The sequence below is a fragment of the Strigops habroptila genome, chromosome 2, assembly GCF_004027225.2.
Source record: "Strigops habroptila isolate Jane chromosome 2, bStrHab1.2.pri, whole genome shotgun sequence".
NCBI lineage: Eukaryota > Metazoa > Chordata > Aves > Psittaciformes > Psittacidae > Strigops > Strigops habroptila.
The window spans coordinates 55,024,969-55,038,222 of NC_044278.2; the positions used below are offsets into that span (position 1 = coordinate 55,024,969).

The 13,254-nt window shown below is 39.0% G+C and overlaps 1 protein-coding gene across 2 annotated transcripts in view; it reads left to right on the forward strand.

The window, feature by feature from the left end:
- The window catches only part of SLC9A7 (solute carrier family 9 member A7), a 71,008-nt gene that overhangs the window by 26,468 nt on the left and 31,286 nt on the right, over window positions 1-13,254 (forward strand). For both annotated transcript variants that reach the window (XM_030476801.1, XM_030476802.1), the window contains exons 2-7: window positions 4,715-4,914; window positions 6,201-6,278; window positions 7,004-7,080; window positions 8,069-8,181; window positions 9,537-9,642; window positions 10,593-10,734. In XM_030476801.1, coding sequence (XP_030332661.1) covers window positions 4,715-4,914; window positions 6,201-6,278; window positions 7,004-7,080; window positions 8,069-8,181; window positions 9,537-9,642; window positions 10,593-10,734 — 716 coding nt within the window. The remainder of the gene's footprint in view (window positions 1-4,714; window positions 4,915-6,200; window positions 6,279-7,003; window positions 7,081-8,068; window positions 8,182-9,536; window positions 9,643-10,592; window positions 10,735-13,254) is intronic.

Sequence of the window (13,254 nt, forward strand, 5' to 3'; positions counted from 1 at the left end):
GTGATTGTTCTTTTTAACTGTCTCTTTTCTTGACTTTTAGATTCTAGGGGAGAATACAGGGAGCAAGTTTTCTTCTTGGTTATCATTTACCGCGTCTTTATCATCATGTTTCTGTGGTTGCCATCTTGCTAATAGTGTCTATTCATCCTTGCAAATCACTTGGAACAATCTAATTCTTCTCTGGAGTTAGAACTCTCCTGTGCAAATGTGAAGCTATATGTGAAATTTACTACTTCAGAAATTAACTATTGAAATTCTAAAGTGGTCTTCTGTTTAAATCTCGCTATAGTTGTATTTTTGAATTACTGTTTTTGATCTTAAGCCTGTTCTTTATCCCCATCATCAGTAAGAATGTGTATTACAAAATAAAACATATCTACTTAATTGATATGAACTGCTTATGTAGTTCATAATTTTTTTTGAGCATTTCACTATACATGCGAGTATGTAGATCACACTAACATGGCGTGACCTGAAAAAGAATTAGTTCCCCTAGGAAAAACCATAGCAATGGTTAGTTAGAAGGCATTTTTGACCATCACAGACATGCTTGTGGGTTTTCTGGAACCCAAGGCTTGTGAGAGGGTGAGAGTGCACATGGTGCACACATACCCAACAGTGCAGAGCCAGCAAGTTAATTTGGCATTTGCTTCTGCACAGTGTCCCAGTAACTTTGAGTAATCTGTTCATTTAAATTCGAAACTGTGCGTAGTTTGGCTTATTTAAAAAGTGAATAAATTGCATATTTCTAAGATGCCCTTGATAGCATACTGTACGTTTGCCTACAAGGAAGAATTACCAGCTTGTTTACTGTCTTTTAACTTCCTTATCCAAAATAGCCCTAAGGCAATGACAAAGCATGACCTTGAATCTGTTATTCAGCATTTCAGGTTTTGGATGTCCCCAGAATTTCCTCCAGACTTCAAGATTGGCATTACCTGCCTCCGTTCCCTTTTGAAAAACACCCTTTTTTTTTCTTTACTGAAATGCGGTGAGGACTTGTCTTGCCTTTACACTGCTGAACACAAACTGCTAAAGATAAGGATTAATTTCAAAACAGAGTTCCTATTTTTCAAGTCTCGCATCTTCTGCAGCACTGTGACAGGCTGATGAATGCCTTGCTGGCAGCGTCGCACCATCGATAAAGTAGCTAATAGATTACTGATGCTGAGTGTGAGATGTTAACGGGTGTCTGGAGCTCTGCAGCCACTTGCTTAACCCTTTGTCAAGGGGTTGTATAGTAGTGTTCATCTGCACTCCTATACAGAACAGTACAGGTGAACAGCAAGCAAACGGCGTAGAGAGTAAGTTGCTAGCACTTCTGGAGGTGATATGGAACATTAGATCTGATTTACTTTTTACTTATTTTTAATGTGCAGCATTACCATCTTGATCAGAAACAACACTTGAATTATCTTGTAAGACGTGTTGAAACTTCCTCATAAGTCATTGTCAAATTTGAAGGTGTTGACTGTGAGGTTCACAGGTTGACTCTGTATTAGGAAAAATATTTTTTCTGTTGGTGTTTCAGGCTACTTATAGTAAAACTTTCCAGCTGTGCTATCTTGATGCATACAGACAGCCTATAGTCAAACAATCTGTATGATAAATACTGTGTATAATTAGTAGTAGTCTTTTGTTTTGAAAATATTTCAATCTTTCTTGCCAAGCTTTTCTTCATCTTTGGTTTGTTTTTTTGGTTTTGGGGTTTTTTTGTATTCAAGCTGGTAAAAAGTTCAGTTTAGGAATAGGGAGGAAAAATCTAGGCTTTTGAATGTAAGAAATCTTTTTTACATATTCTTTGTGTTTTTTCAATAATAAGCAGGTATTTTACTCACCATCACCTGCATCACAAGGAAGCTGGTGTCCAAGTAACTAAAATGTGCTACTGTGCCTCTGCATGGGCTGGGCTAAAGGGAGACAGGCTGTGTGCCGAGGTGGGGCAGGTTTTTGCTGCTGAACAGTGCTGCCCAGCTCGACAGACCAGTCAATGGTTTGCTGTAATGTTGCTTTCAAAATGTACTGCTTTTTACATTTAACAAAAAAGTGAAAGACAAGTCATGTCTGTCAAACATGTCCAGCTGATGCATTTCACTTTAATGTTCAAGCGTGTTATGTCGGAACTATGATAAACATAACAGTATCTCTGTACCTTTGTAAGGTCAGAAACCTTCCCTCCTTCTAACTCATCTTTTGAACTATTAGGTGCATAGTGTTTGTTGCTAATGAAGCTGGCCATGGACTTTGTGTGGCCTCTTTGGTCCCCTTCTATTTTAGTACCTATTTCCTTTAATGGCTGAGCCATGGATAGCTTTAGCCACCTGACTCCTTCTGCTGGCATCTGGCCTCAACATTGGTCACCCTGGTCCCAGCTGCATCCTGCTGCAAGACAGTAGCCTGGCAGCAGAGACCAGATGTTGCTAACTGTGTGGTGCTTCCTGCAAAGGTTGTCCAGTTTGGTATTTTGTCAATAGGCATATAAAAACATGGTATTTCTCTGTAGCTGTGTTAGCTGAGCCATGGGACACTGAGGGTTAAAGGATGTTTCAATTCAAACACTATGTATCAGTAGTAGATATAATTGGCATATCTTCAAAACCAGTTTTAAAATAACTGGTATATTTTGTTATGAGCAGAAAATGTAGTGAGTGGATTATATCCGGTTGCATAATGCAATTGCATCCTGCTCTTCAGTGCCTCTTACTAATGCAATAGTAATGGGGGATTTCCGTCTCCTTTTGCAGTGAATTCGCGAAGGACAGTCTCTGAGCCTAAGAGATGTCTATCAGTGTCCCCTCTCTCTATTCTCAGCTTAGTGCCAGTATAGATTTGGCTTCGTGCCACTACTATGTGTAAGCTCTTTCCTACAGTTTTCATTCTGGCTTCCAATTTACTACAGGATTTCCTGCTGATGCTGGTTAGATCTGTTTTTAACACAGTCAGTCTTCCTGATGTAGTCTGTAAGCCTAGCTCTTCCCAGAGGTGAGGGGGTGAGAACAGCAGGAAGCTTTGGCTCCTTGCCTGGCTGGGTTGGTGAAGATGTCTGTAGTCATAACTGGTAGTGCAGGTGGCTTGGATGTGACTGGCCGTAACCTGTCACTTTGTGCAGAGCTGCGTTTCTGCTGCATCCATCACGTGTAGCTGTAAAAGGTGCCGAGGTTGTTAGGAGCAAGCTTGTATAAGCCTCTGTATTTAAATTGTTAGCATTTGAAACTTTCGCAAGTTGATTTATCTTGCTGGTGTGGAGATTCTTCCCTGTGTTCTCTTTGAGTATGTACTTCCCTTTTCTACACGAAATGGATCTGAACCTTCTAGTTACTTTTTTAATGATCTTGTTGCAGCTATGTTCTCTTGATAGTAGAAGAAGAGGACCAGAGGTGAGCTGTCCACTTGTGTCACAGCTACTGCTGTCTCATGCGTTAAAACTGTTTTTCCACTCTGAACTTGAAGACAATGAGGTGTGTTCTTTTGGTTAGCTTTTTTCAGGATATAGTTTGGTTACTCTTTATGCTATGGCATGAAGATAAGTCTGTCTGAGTTTTTTTGGGTGGTTTTTTTTTTTTGTGGTGTGTGGTAGGATTTTTTTGTTTGTTATACCTCATTTATTCTCTGGTTATTACCTGTCAGCTTCATTTTCCATCTGGGGAAACAGGTCTATGGATGCAGAGTGAGGGTCATGAGGAGCAAAACCAGCATTGACTACTGACTTGCCAACAAAAGTATCAAACATTCATCTTCATCTTGCAGTTGTCTGGAACAAGGATTAAATCACAGGTCAACCTAAGGCAACAGAGGAGCCTTTAAGTGGGTATTGAATTGTTTACTTACCAGACCAAAACCACTTTGTTCTTATACATTCTCTCCACAGAACTAGAGTCTTGTTCTCTTCTTAGTACATTTTAAAAGGAATGGTGCTCAGTTAAAACCTTGTGCTTCTTCAGCATCCTGGCATGGCCCTTCAATTACATTGTAAATTATTTTTTGACATTGTGTTTTATGCATCCTTTATTGATAGTGTTTTCTGTTTGGATTTTATCTAGGCTGGCTGAATAATTCTTATATTCTTGAATCTTAGGTCTTTTGCAGTTACTCCTTTTTATCTTTATTTTTGGTTTTGTGGAATGTGGAAAATGCTTGCAAAAGACATATAGCTGGCTTCTTTGTACGTCATCCAAATTTTAGTTGCCAAGTTTGCAGAATATGCAGGAGATTGTGTGACAAGCATTGTTTGCTTTTTAGATTTGCCAGGCAAAAAAGCTGCATCCTTGTTGCAGCTATAAATTATTGTGGCGAACATCACTGTTTCAGCTCTGTTATGGTCACATGTTTTCAGCAGTCATTGTTTGCTGGCAGTGGTTTATCTACTCAGTTCTGTCTTTAGGCAAGTGCAGTGTGTCCTAGTGTTTAGCCTCTTGTGTAACTCAGGGTTTACATGTTATGGGTTTGAATGAGGGTGAGGAAGACAAAGCAAGAAATGAAGTCTTTGTTTTTCATTTCAGACAGATACCAGATTTTATAACTTAATTGGTAGCTTTGATGTGAGCAGTGAGTCTTTTCCTCTGCAGGAAACTGATAGTAACAATTCACTGCAAAAGGTTTATGGTACACATATGCTTGTGATGCTCATGCATTATGCCATGGACCTCATTTGAAACTAGGAAGTTAGGTACAGGAGCAGAAAATCAGCCTCATGGATTTCTTAACTCTCTTCCAGGACTCATCGTTGGGGTGATCTTGAGATATGGGACTCCCTCTACCAGCGGCCACGATAAGCCATTCAGCTGCTCACAGGAGGACAGGCCGTTTACAACTCTGCTGGTCAACGTCAGCGGGAAGTTCTTTGAGTATACGCTCAAAGGGGAAATAAGCCCTGGGAAGATCCACAACGTAGAGCAAAATGACATGTTGCGGAAGGTGAGGATAGACCATTTCTTGTGCTTGGCTGAATGTTTCTCCTTTATCTATGCTTCCCGCCGCTTCTTCCCACCTCCATCACATTTGAATCACATTTGAATGTTAGGTAGTATCAAGTGTCTTTATTCCTGATAGTAACAGCACTTCAATGCATTATTCAGAAGCACCTTCGGTATTATATTGCTGCCGGTGAAACTGTGCTCTGTTGCATGTATGTAGTGCTTTCCCAAAGCCCTTGCTTGCCGTTTGAAGACTTAACGTGCATTTCTAACATCTGTAGGATTAAGGAAGACCAGCTGAACAAAAAAAAGCCTGACATTGTCTTGTATAATACAATACAAGGAAAATTATAATTTCTAAGTGAAAAATGATTCTTACTGTTTTTTCTCTACTTTTTTTTAGATCTCTATTGTCACGAAATAATTACTACTTTACATCCCCATAATCCACCAAATGAGACAGCCTAGTACTGAAAGTGAAATTCATCTGTCAACTGTTACTTAAATTTGCTATCTGGCTTCTTATTCTCTTCAGTGTCAGGAATTAACTACCTTTTGTGTGTTTCAAAGCTAGACTTTGAAGTATAGAATTGAGACTTTAAGGTTTGTAACCTAAAAATGCTTCTTTCTGCTATGAAGAGAGCTTAGGTGTCTGTTTATATGTACCTGTCTGCTATAGATATCAAAAGTTAGCTGAAATTAACTTTTTCCTGATATCTAATCTAAATCTACCTTCTTCCAGTTTAAAGCCATTTGCCCTTGTCCTATCACTACATGCCCTTGTAAAAGGATTATCATGCATAATTATCATGGATATCTGGAGCTTCTACTGAAATACATGGAAGGGACATATGATCCTAACTCCTGAAAGCCGGTCTTGTGTCTGACTTGATTGGTCTACAATAGTATGCAGTGGCTAGACTTGCAAGAAACCAAGGCTAAAATAGCATTTCATCTGCAGATGTATGAATATCATGTGCTGCAGTAAGAGAGATCTTCAGCAACATTTCTATTAGAATTTTTTTTTTACTTAGGGGACTGTGTTTGGGGCTGCTGCAAGGTTGTCATTAGTGTTGGATGTAATGCCTGTCTTTTCTAGATGCTGTTCACCAAGAAGAGCTGCAGCTTTCTGCTGCTGCATATGTATAGAGCTGACCAGTATTTTGGAGGGTCAACTTAGCTGTTTCAACAACCGAAAATAGTAGTTGTCAGAACATGAAAGTGGAAAAAGTGTTAACAATTTGTGTATATCTGTTTCTAATTGAAGTTTCGTATTTTATTTTTTAGGTAACATTTGACCCAGAAGTTTTTTTCAACATTCTGTTACCTCCTATTATTTTTCATGCTGGTTATAGCCTGAAGAAAGTAAGTGTAATCATTTCTGAGGAGAATATCCCTTTTTTATGTGAGACTGCTGATTTGTTCAGCAGTGCAGCCTCCACTTCAAACATTTTATTTTGTGTGGGGTTTTTTTCTATGGTAGTAATTAAAAATTCATTTCCTCCATAGATGGTTAGGCCATATTGTTTTAAGAGAAAATAAATGTAATTTTTACTATAAACACATTAAACTATTTAATCTTGCTGATTTGTTTTCCTTTGAACTTTGCCAGAGGTTAGGAGTTTCATTTAAAGTAAAAGATGTCCTGCTATGAATTGTTTTTGTCCTTCTCAAGTATCCAAAACACAGTAAATTATGCTGAGAAGTGGACCCAAACCTGAGTCCCAGTGGGGATGTGATGTGATGTGGAGACCCTGGATGGAAGGAAGGTCCAGGTTCTACTCTTAACTGAAGATACCATGAACTAGTACTAGTTTCCAGCTTTGCAGCTAATTCTAACATCTCTTCTGAAAACATCTGTGTGGAAAAATTCCTGTCTATAAGCTACATGTAGGATTTAATAGGCAGTTCAGATTTGATTTATTCAGTTTATTGAAGTTGGACAGAATTTACGTTGCAGTAATTGGAGCATTCTTCTGAAATGGAGGAGAGTTTCTGTGTATTAATGCAAATGTAATAGCATGCTTGTGTTGTCAACAGGTGATAAGACTTCTTTTAAATAAGATTATAAACCTCTTCTTCCTATGCAGAGACACTTTTTCAGGAATTTGGGGTCCATCTTGGCTTATGCCTTTTTAGGAACAGCAGTGTCTTGTTTTATTATTGGGTAAGTGAACTTTATGATATTAGTTCCATTCTATACTAAAGTTCAAGTTGATAAAATGTATGTTGAGATTGCCATATGGCATCAATTTTGTAATTTGAGGATTTTATCTGTGTGTCCTCCAGACAAAATGCAAATGCAACTTTTGCTGAGACTTATCCCACTTCTAAATGATAGTATCTCTTGAAATTATATTGTCAATTTTGAATCACTTGACAAGTCCACAGTACTAAAGAGCAGCGTTGGGTTTCTAATGCAATGGTCCAGTACAAAAAACCCCACCTTGTCAGACTCTTACTGGAGTTGACTTTAACTTGAATTGTGGACATTACTTGTAATAGAATTTTAGCTACCAAACTTTTGAGATGTCCCTTCCAGTGCCCACATGCATGCACATACTCTCTCTCTGTGTACATGTGTGTGTATATATAATTTTATGTATATCTGTACACACACATATAGTTTCGTAGCTTTGGTTTACTTGCATACAATCTCTTATGCTGCTAATATTACTGGGTCTGCTGTATGAATATTCTGAAACACAGAAATCCTGAATTGTATGGGTGACATTGGTTTGTCTTGGAGAATTTCACTAGAGAAATATTTTGAAGGCTATTCTTAGCTCAGAGTCTTTGGCCTGCGTACTGCGTTGGGAGAAGCAATACTGAGGGGAATTTTGAGTAGGGAAATGTACCCTTTGGTGGAAAAAAGAAACAACCTATAGATTCTGTGTATTAGTTGAGTCAACAGATTTCATGCTTTTAAATTATACCTTCTAGACTATAACTTCTAGATCATATATCACTTGACTCCATTCCTAAATAAAAGAGGAAAATTAATTTTGAGAGCTTAGTGTTAAACTGTGGCAGTATCCCACAGAGCTGCAGCATAACCAAACCTGCCTGAAGGACTGTTGCTTGTGCTTTTCTTTTACCTGTCTGAAATGCACCAACTTGTTTGACTTGGACTATTTTATCCTCTTTCTCTTCAGGAATCTCATGTATGGGGTTGTGAAACTAATGAAGTTGGTGGGTCAGCTCTCTGATAAATTCTATTATACAGACTGCCTCCTCTTTGGAGCAATTATATCTGCCACTGATCCAGGTAGCTTGCTGAACATTTTTTTTAATAACCTTCCAAAATAATCCTATTGCTATGGTTTTTGACTGCATAGCACAAAAATATTAACAGTACATGATTTTCAGTTATGTTATGCTAGTATCTCTGATCCTTTTCTCTGAAATGCATGCAAATTCTGAGCGTTGTGAAAGCTGTTCTTGGTTTGGTGCTGGACTGATATGACATGATAGTATGTTTGGGGAAAAATGTAACTTTACTGTTCAAATATTTAAATTTTTTTTCCCAGTAGGTTTTATGTTTAGTGTGCATCAAGTTTAAGACTGCAAATAGATGAAACTATTACACCGTCTGGATAGCAGGACTTCCTCCGTTAGCTACATTCCTTGGAATGTTGGATAGTTTACGAGCAATATTTAACGCTTTAAGGCTCTTTAGGCATAGGGTGGTTACTTTTTTCCTCCTTCAAATGAACTTCATGTATCACAAGTTTAAGCAGAAGAATGCTCTTGTGGCAGAATAATTTGAGCTTTTGCCAAAACAATCTAGTCCAACCTTCAAAGTTCAGCAGGCTCACACAGGTGTCTCCGCTTGACAGGATAGTCTGGAGAGCTCGTGTGTCAGGAGCTGGGGTTAGGCAGTGGTGAAGTATGAAGCTTGACATTTATAACAGCTTATTTGAGGCACTCAGTGGAGATTCGTGTGAAAATGGGAAGTAGCTCCTGCAACTGAGCTGAGCTCTGAACATCTGGTCTTTACACACAATTTATGCAAATAATCACCAGGTGATTTTTGAAGCTCATATGCAGGAACATCTTCCAGATCATGGTCTTTCATCTCAGCCTGCAGTGTCTTGAAAGGATTTTTATGAATATTTAGCAGTGTTGCCCTTTTCAAATAATGTGCAAATGCGCAATCCTGTAGCATGGAGTGTGCTTAGGGAAACACAGTTAGTAACACTATTTTACAACGGCTGAAATAATAAAGCTGTGTCAACAGCCCATGCAGCCTTTAAAAGTAGCAAGAGCTGCACAATGTTTTGTTGATAATCTTACATGGAATATGTTCTAAAAAAACCAAACAATATAAGGGCTTTGGTAGAAGTGCTTTATCTGCCCCATACCCGTTGATCATGGGGGCTTTCTTTATACACTGTACAGATGGGAGGACAACAGAGCCACTTCCTAATGGAGCTGTCCTAAAACTGACGATGGAATTGCTTACCTATAGATAAATGTGATTAGCCTGTTTCCCAGTTTAATTTTGATCTTGTACTTAAATTTCTAGGGTTTGTTGCTTTAGGCAAACTAGAGCCAGCTCTGTCAGCTCATGCAGTTGTTCCTGAAGTCAGCCAGAGTGGTTTTTCTCTTTTCTTTCTATAGTTACCGTGCTAGCAATATTTAATGAGCTACATGCTGATGTTGATCTCTACGCACTTCTGTTTGGAGAGAGTGTGTTAAATGATGCTGTTGCCATTGTGTTATCTTCGTAAGTAACTACCTGAATTTCTACTCTGAAATTATTTGGTTTTTGTATTTGTTTAAAATAAATGTTTGTTTTCTGAGAAATGTTATTTTAAATTTGAATGGGTTGTCTTGAACTGAGTTAATAAACATTGCAAACATTTGCCAAGATCCCTCATGCATACATACACCAGAATGGCAAGTTTGCCCTCAGTATGGTATTGTCTCTTCTATTGCCCAGATATTACTGTTATAGAATCATAGAATTGTTTAGGTTGGAAAAGACCTTTTAAGATCAAGCCCAGTCATTAACCTACTACTGCCAAGTCCACCACTAAATCATGTCCCTAAGTGTCACATTTACACATCTTTTAAATACCTCCAGGGATGGTGACTCCACCACTTCCCTGGGCAGCCTGTTCCAATGCTTGACAACCTTTTCTGAGAAGAAATATTTCCTAATATCCAAACTAAACCTCTCCTGGTGCAGCTTGAGGCCATTACCTCTCATCCTATCACTCGTTACTTGGGAGAATAGACCGACCCCCGCCTCACTACAACATCCGTTCAGGTAGTTGTAGAGAGCAATGAGATCCCCCCGAGCTTCCTCTTCTCCAGACTAAACAACCCCAGTTCTCTCAGCCATTCCTCACGAGACTTGTGCTCCAACCCTTCACCAGCTTTGTTGCCCTTCTTGGGACCCGCTCCAGCACCTCAGTATCTCTCTTGCAGTGAGGGGTCCAGAACTGAACACAGGATTCTAGGTGCAGCCTCACCAGTGCCAAGTACAGGATGATAACTTCCCTATTCCTGATGGCCACACTATTTCTGATACAGGCCAGGATGCTGCTGGCCTTCTTGGCCACTTGGGTCACTGCCGGCTCATATTCAGCCAGCTGTTGACCCAAAACGTTACTTGACATACAACTTTTTTGATTGCACTTCTAACTTCTCTTTATGTTATTCTCTTTCCAGATCTATAGTTGCGTACCAGCCAACAGGTGAAAATACCCATGCTTTTGATGCAGCAGCATTTTTCAAGTCTGTTGGTGTTTTTCTGGGAATATTCAGTGGTTCTTTCATGATGGGAGCAGTGACAGGAGTTGTGACAGCTCTGATATCCTTTTTCACATTTAGCTCTTCCAGGCTAGATGCCACATTCGGGTATTAACAAGGTTGTCCTGTTTCCAGCTATAGCAAAATTGATGTTAGCTTGTTTTAATGAGTGTGAAGATATGATCAGTATTCATGTGACCTTTGTCTATAGAAAGGCATTTTAAGCACCCACAGAAATCAACTTTTTCCAATATAATGGTAGCTACGCTAGAAGTAGTACAGTACATACAATACTGCTACATGCTAGAAGTGCAGGGGAGGCCCTAAATGGGTGTGTCTTAATATTCAGTTTCTTTTTATGAAATTAAAAGAATAGCTTTTATTATTAGGCTTGAAAGACATCTATGATAACTGCTGTTTAATTCTGTCTTCAGCAAAATTGTTATCAGGTATTTCTGACACCATAGGATTCTCCAATTCCTGCGTTTAAACTTTCTGCTGGTATTCTGATCTTATCTGTCTTGGATAAGATGGTATCTCTACCAGAGTTAACATCATAACATGCTTGCATGATCTGTCCTGTTCTCTGGAAGCTTACTGCTGCTATTTGATTAGAGCTCTGAGGTGCTCAGCAAGCAGTCTATGTGGGTTTTGTTTCAAGCTCAGGCAGTAGATGTCAAGCCTGACTTGCTCCAGAAATCATGATGTTTCTTCAGGAAATGAATTAAAATTTTTTGCCTTCAGACTGGCTAGTATAACCATGTTTGTGCATATCCCAAATTGCTTTGATCTGCCTAGACTTCTGAACATTGACCTAAAGGGGTAGAACATGCCATTTTATACAATAATTGTGAACCTGTGACTCTTCATCATAAGCAATAATGTCTCGACTGTATCTTGTTATATACACACTGTGCAGATTTGTCTAATATTTCTGCATAATGGAAACTTTTCAGGAGTAAGGTGGAAGATGTGCTGTTGATGCTTTAATGTTTGGTCTTCCAGCTGCACTGATCCACAATCAATGTGACCCAGCATCATGATTTTTCATCTGGCTTTTAGGCTACTGGCCATCCATAGCACCAGCTGCTCAAATGCTGTTACTGTGATGTTTGGCTTGCCAATTGGGTACTAATCACAGCTGAAATGCATTCAGATCCATTTTGTAAAATCATGGCTCAGAGGCAGCAGTTGGTTCTTGCTGTTTCTAATGTTTGTGCTCAGGAGGTGATATGAGGCTGAGAGGGGAGAGGCTGTTCAGAAGACAGCCTGTAGTGGTTTATGTGTGTGTTTCTGTTGTTTTGATTGGGTTGCTCTGTTATACAACTTTATTTTCCTTTGGAAAAGTACTTAATGTCATGCAATAATGTAGAAGTAAACTGTAAATTAGCATTTTACACTTTGTAGCTGATTACAGCCCATAACTTTAGTAATGAATTAAGTTAATACACTGTTATTCCAGTAGCTGTGAAGCACCTCTCTGAGTGAGGGGTTTCATGCAGTCATGCATTGCCCTTTGAAAACACAGAGAATACTTAGTTTCCAAATATGATGCAGATAATATACAAAGATTTGTTCTGGCTTTCAGCAAGCTGTCTTGACCTCACTATCTGTGGTTATTTTTATGACAGTTAAGTACTGTAACACTTTGTATTTTCTTTGTAAATTGAAGAATCTGCCTGGTTGAAATGAAATGAAGCAGAAGGCCATGTCTAAGGAATAAACAAAGTTAAGAAAACAGAAACAATAATTTAATTTGAATTTACACTTCAATTTGGTCAATTATATGAAATAAAATATTTTTTCCTTACTTTTCTCACCTTCATCTTCCTCCAAAATAATGAGCACAAGTTTTCATCAAATCTGAAATGAAATATTTTGGTATGGTTACTTATAATAACAGCAAGGGGAATAAAGAATTTGATTCTCAAAGCTGCCAGAAAAGAGTGGAAATGAGGAATTGGTTCTCATAAGGGCCCTTGCCTAACTTCAAGGGAACAAAGTTCAACCTCTTCCTCTCTGGTTGTGCTATCCAGTTACTGAAGCACCCATGAATGTCTCTTAAGAGGCATTGGGATGGGCTTGTGGTGAGGTTATCCGAGTGCTCTGTCGGAAAATGGCTTCTACTGTTGCTATGGTGGATGTTGCTGCTTCGAAAGCATGATCTTAGAAAATAGGTCTTGGAGGACTGAGGGGTGCAAATTCAGCTGAGTGTAACAGTACATCCTCAAAAGTTTTGGGGAGATGGTTTATGTGGAGAAATGACAGTGTGGAGAATTAACAGCTGTTTAAAAATGCTGAGGCTTATATTTGGTGTAAAGCCAACTGTCATGGAGAATAATATTTTTTTAATGATGGTTTGGGCTTTTGTTTTGAGAGCAACCTTTTGACAAAGTAAGGTCACAGCTGAAGGTGTGGCTGGAGTATGTGCTTCAGACCTTTTGCCCTCAAGTTAGCAGAGAATGCCAAGAAGAAGTAGGTATGGGTGGGGAGTGGGTGGCTGGCCTCAGGATTGCTTCATCCTCACCAGGCTTCCACTGAAGCACTGCCAGCTGCTTGCCTCTGGTGTTAATCACTTGTG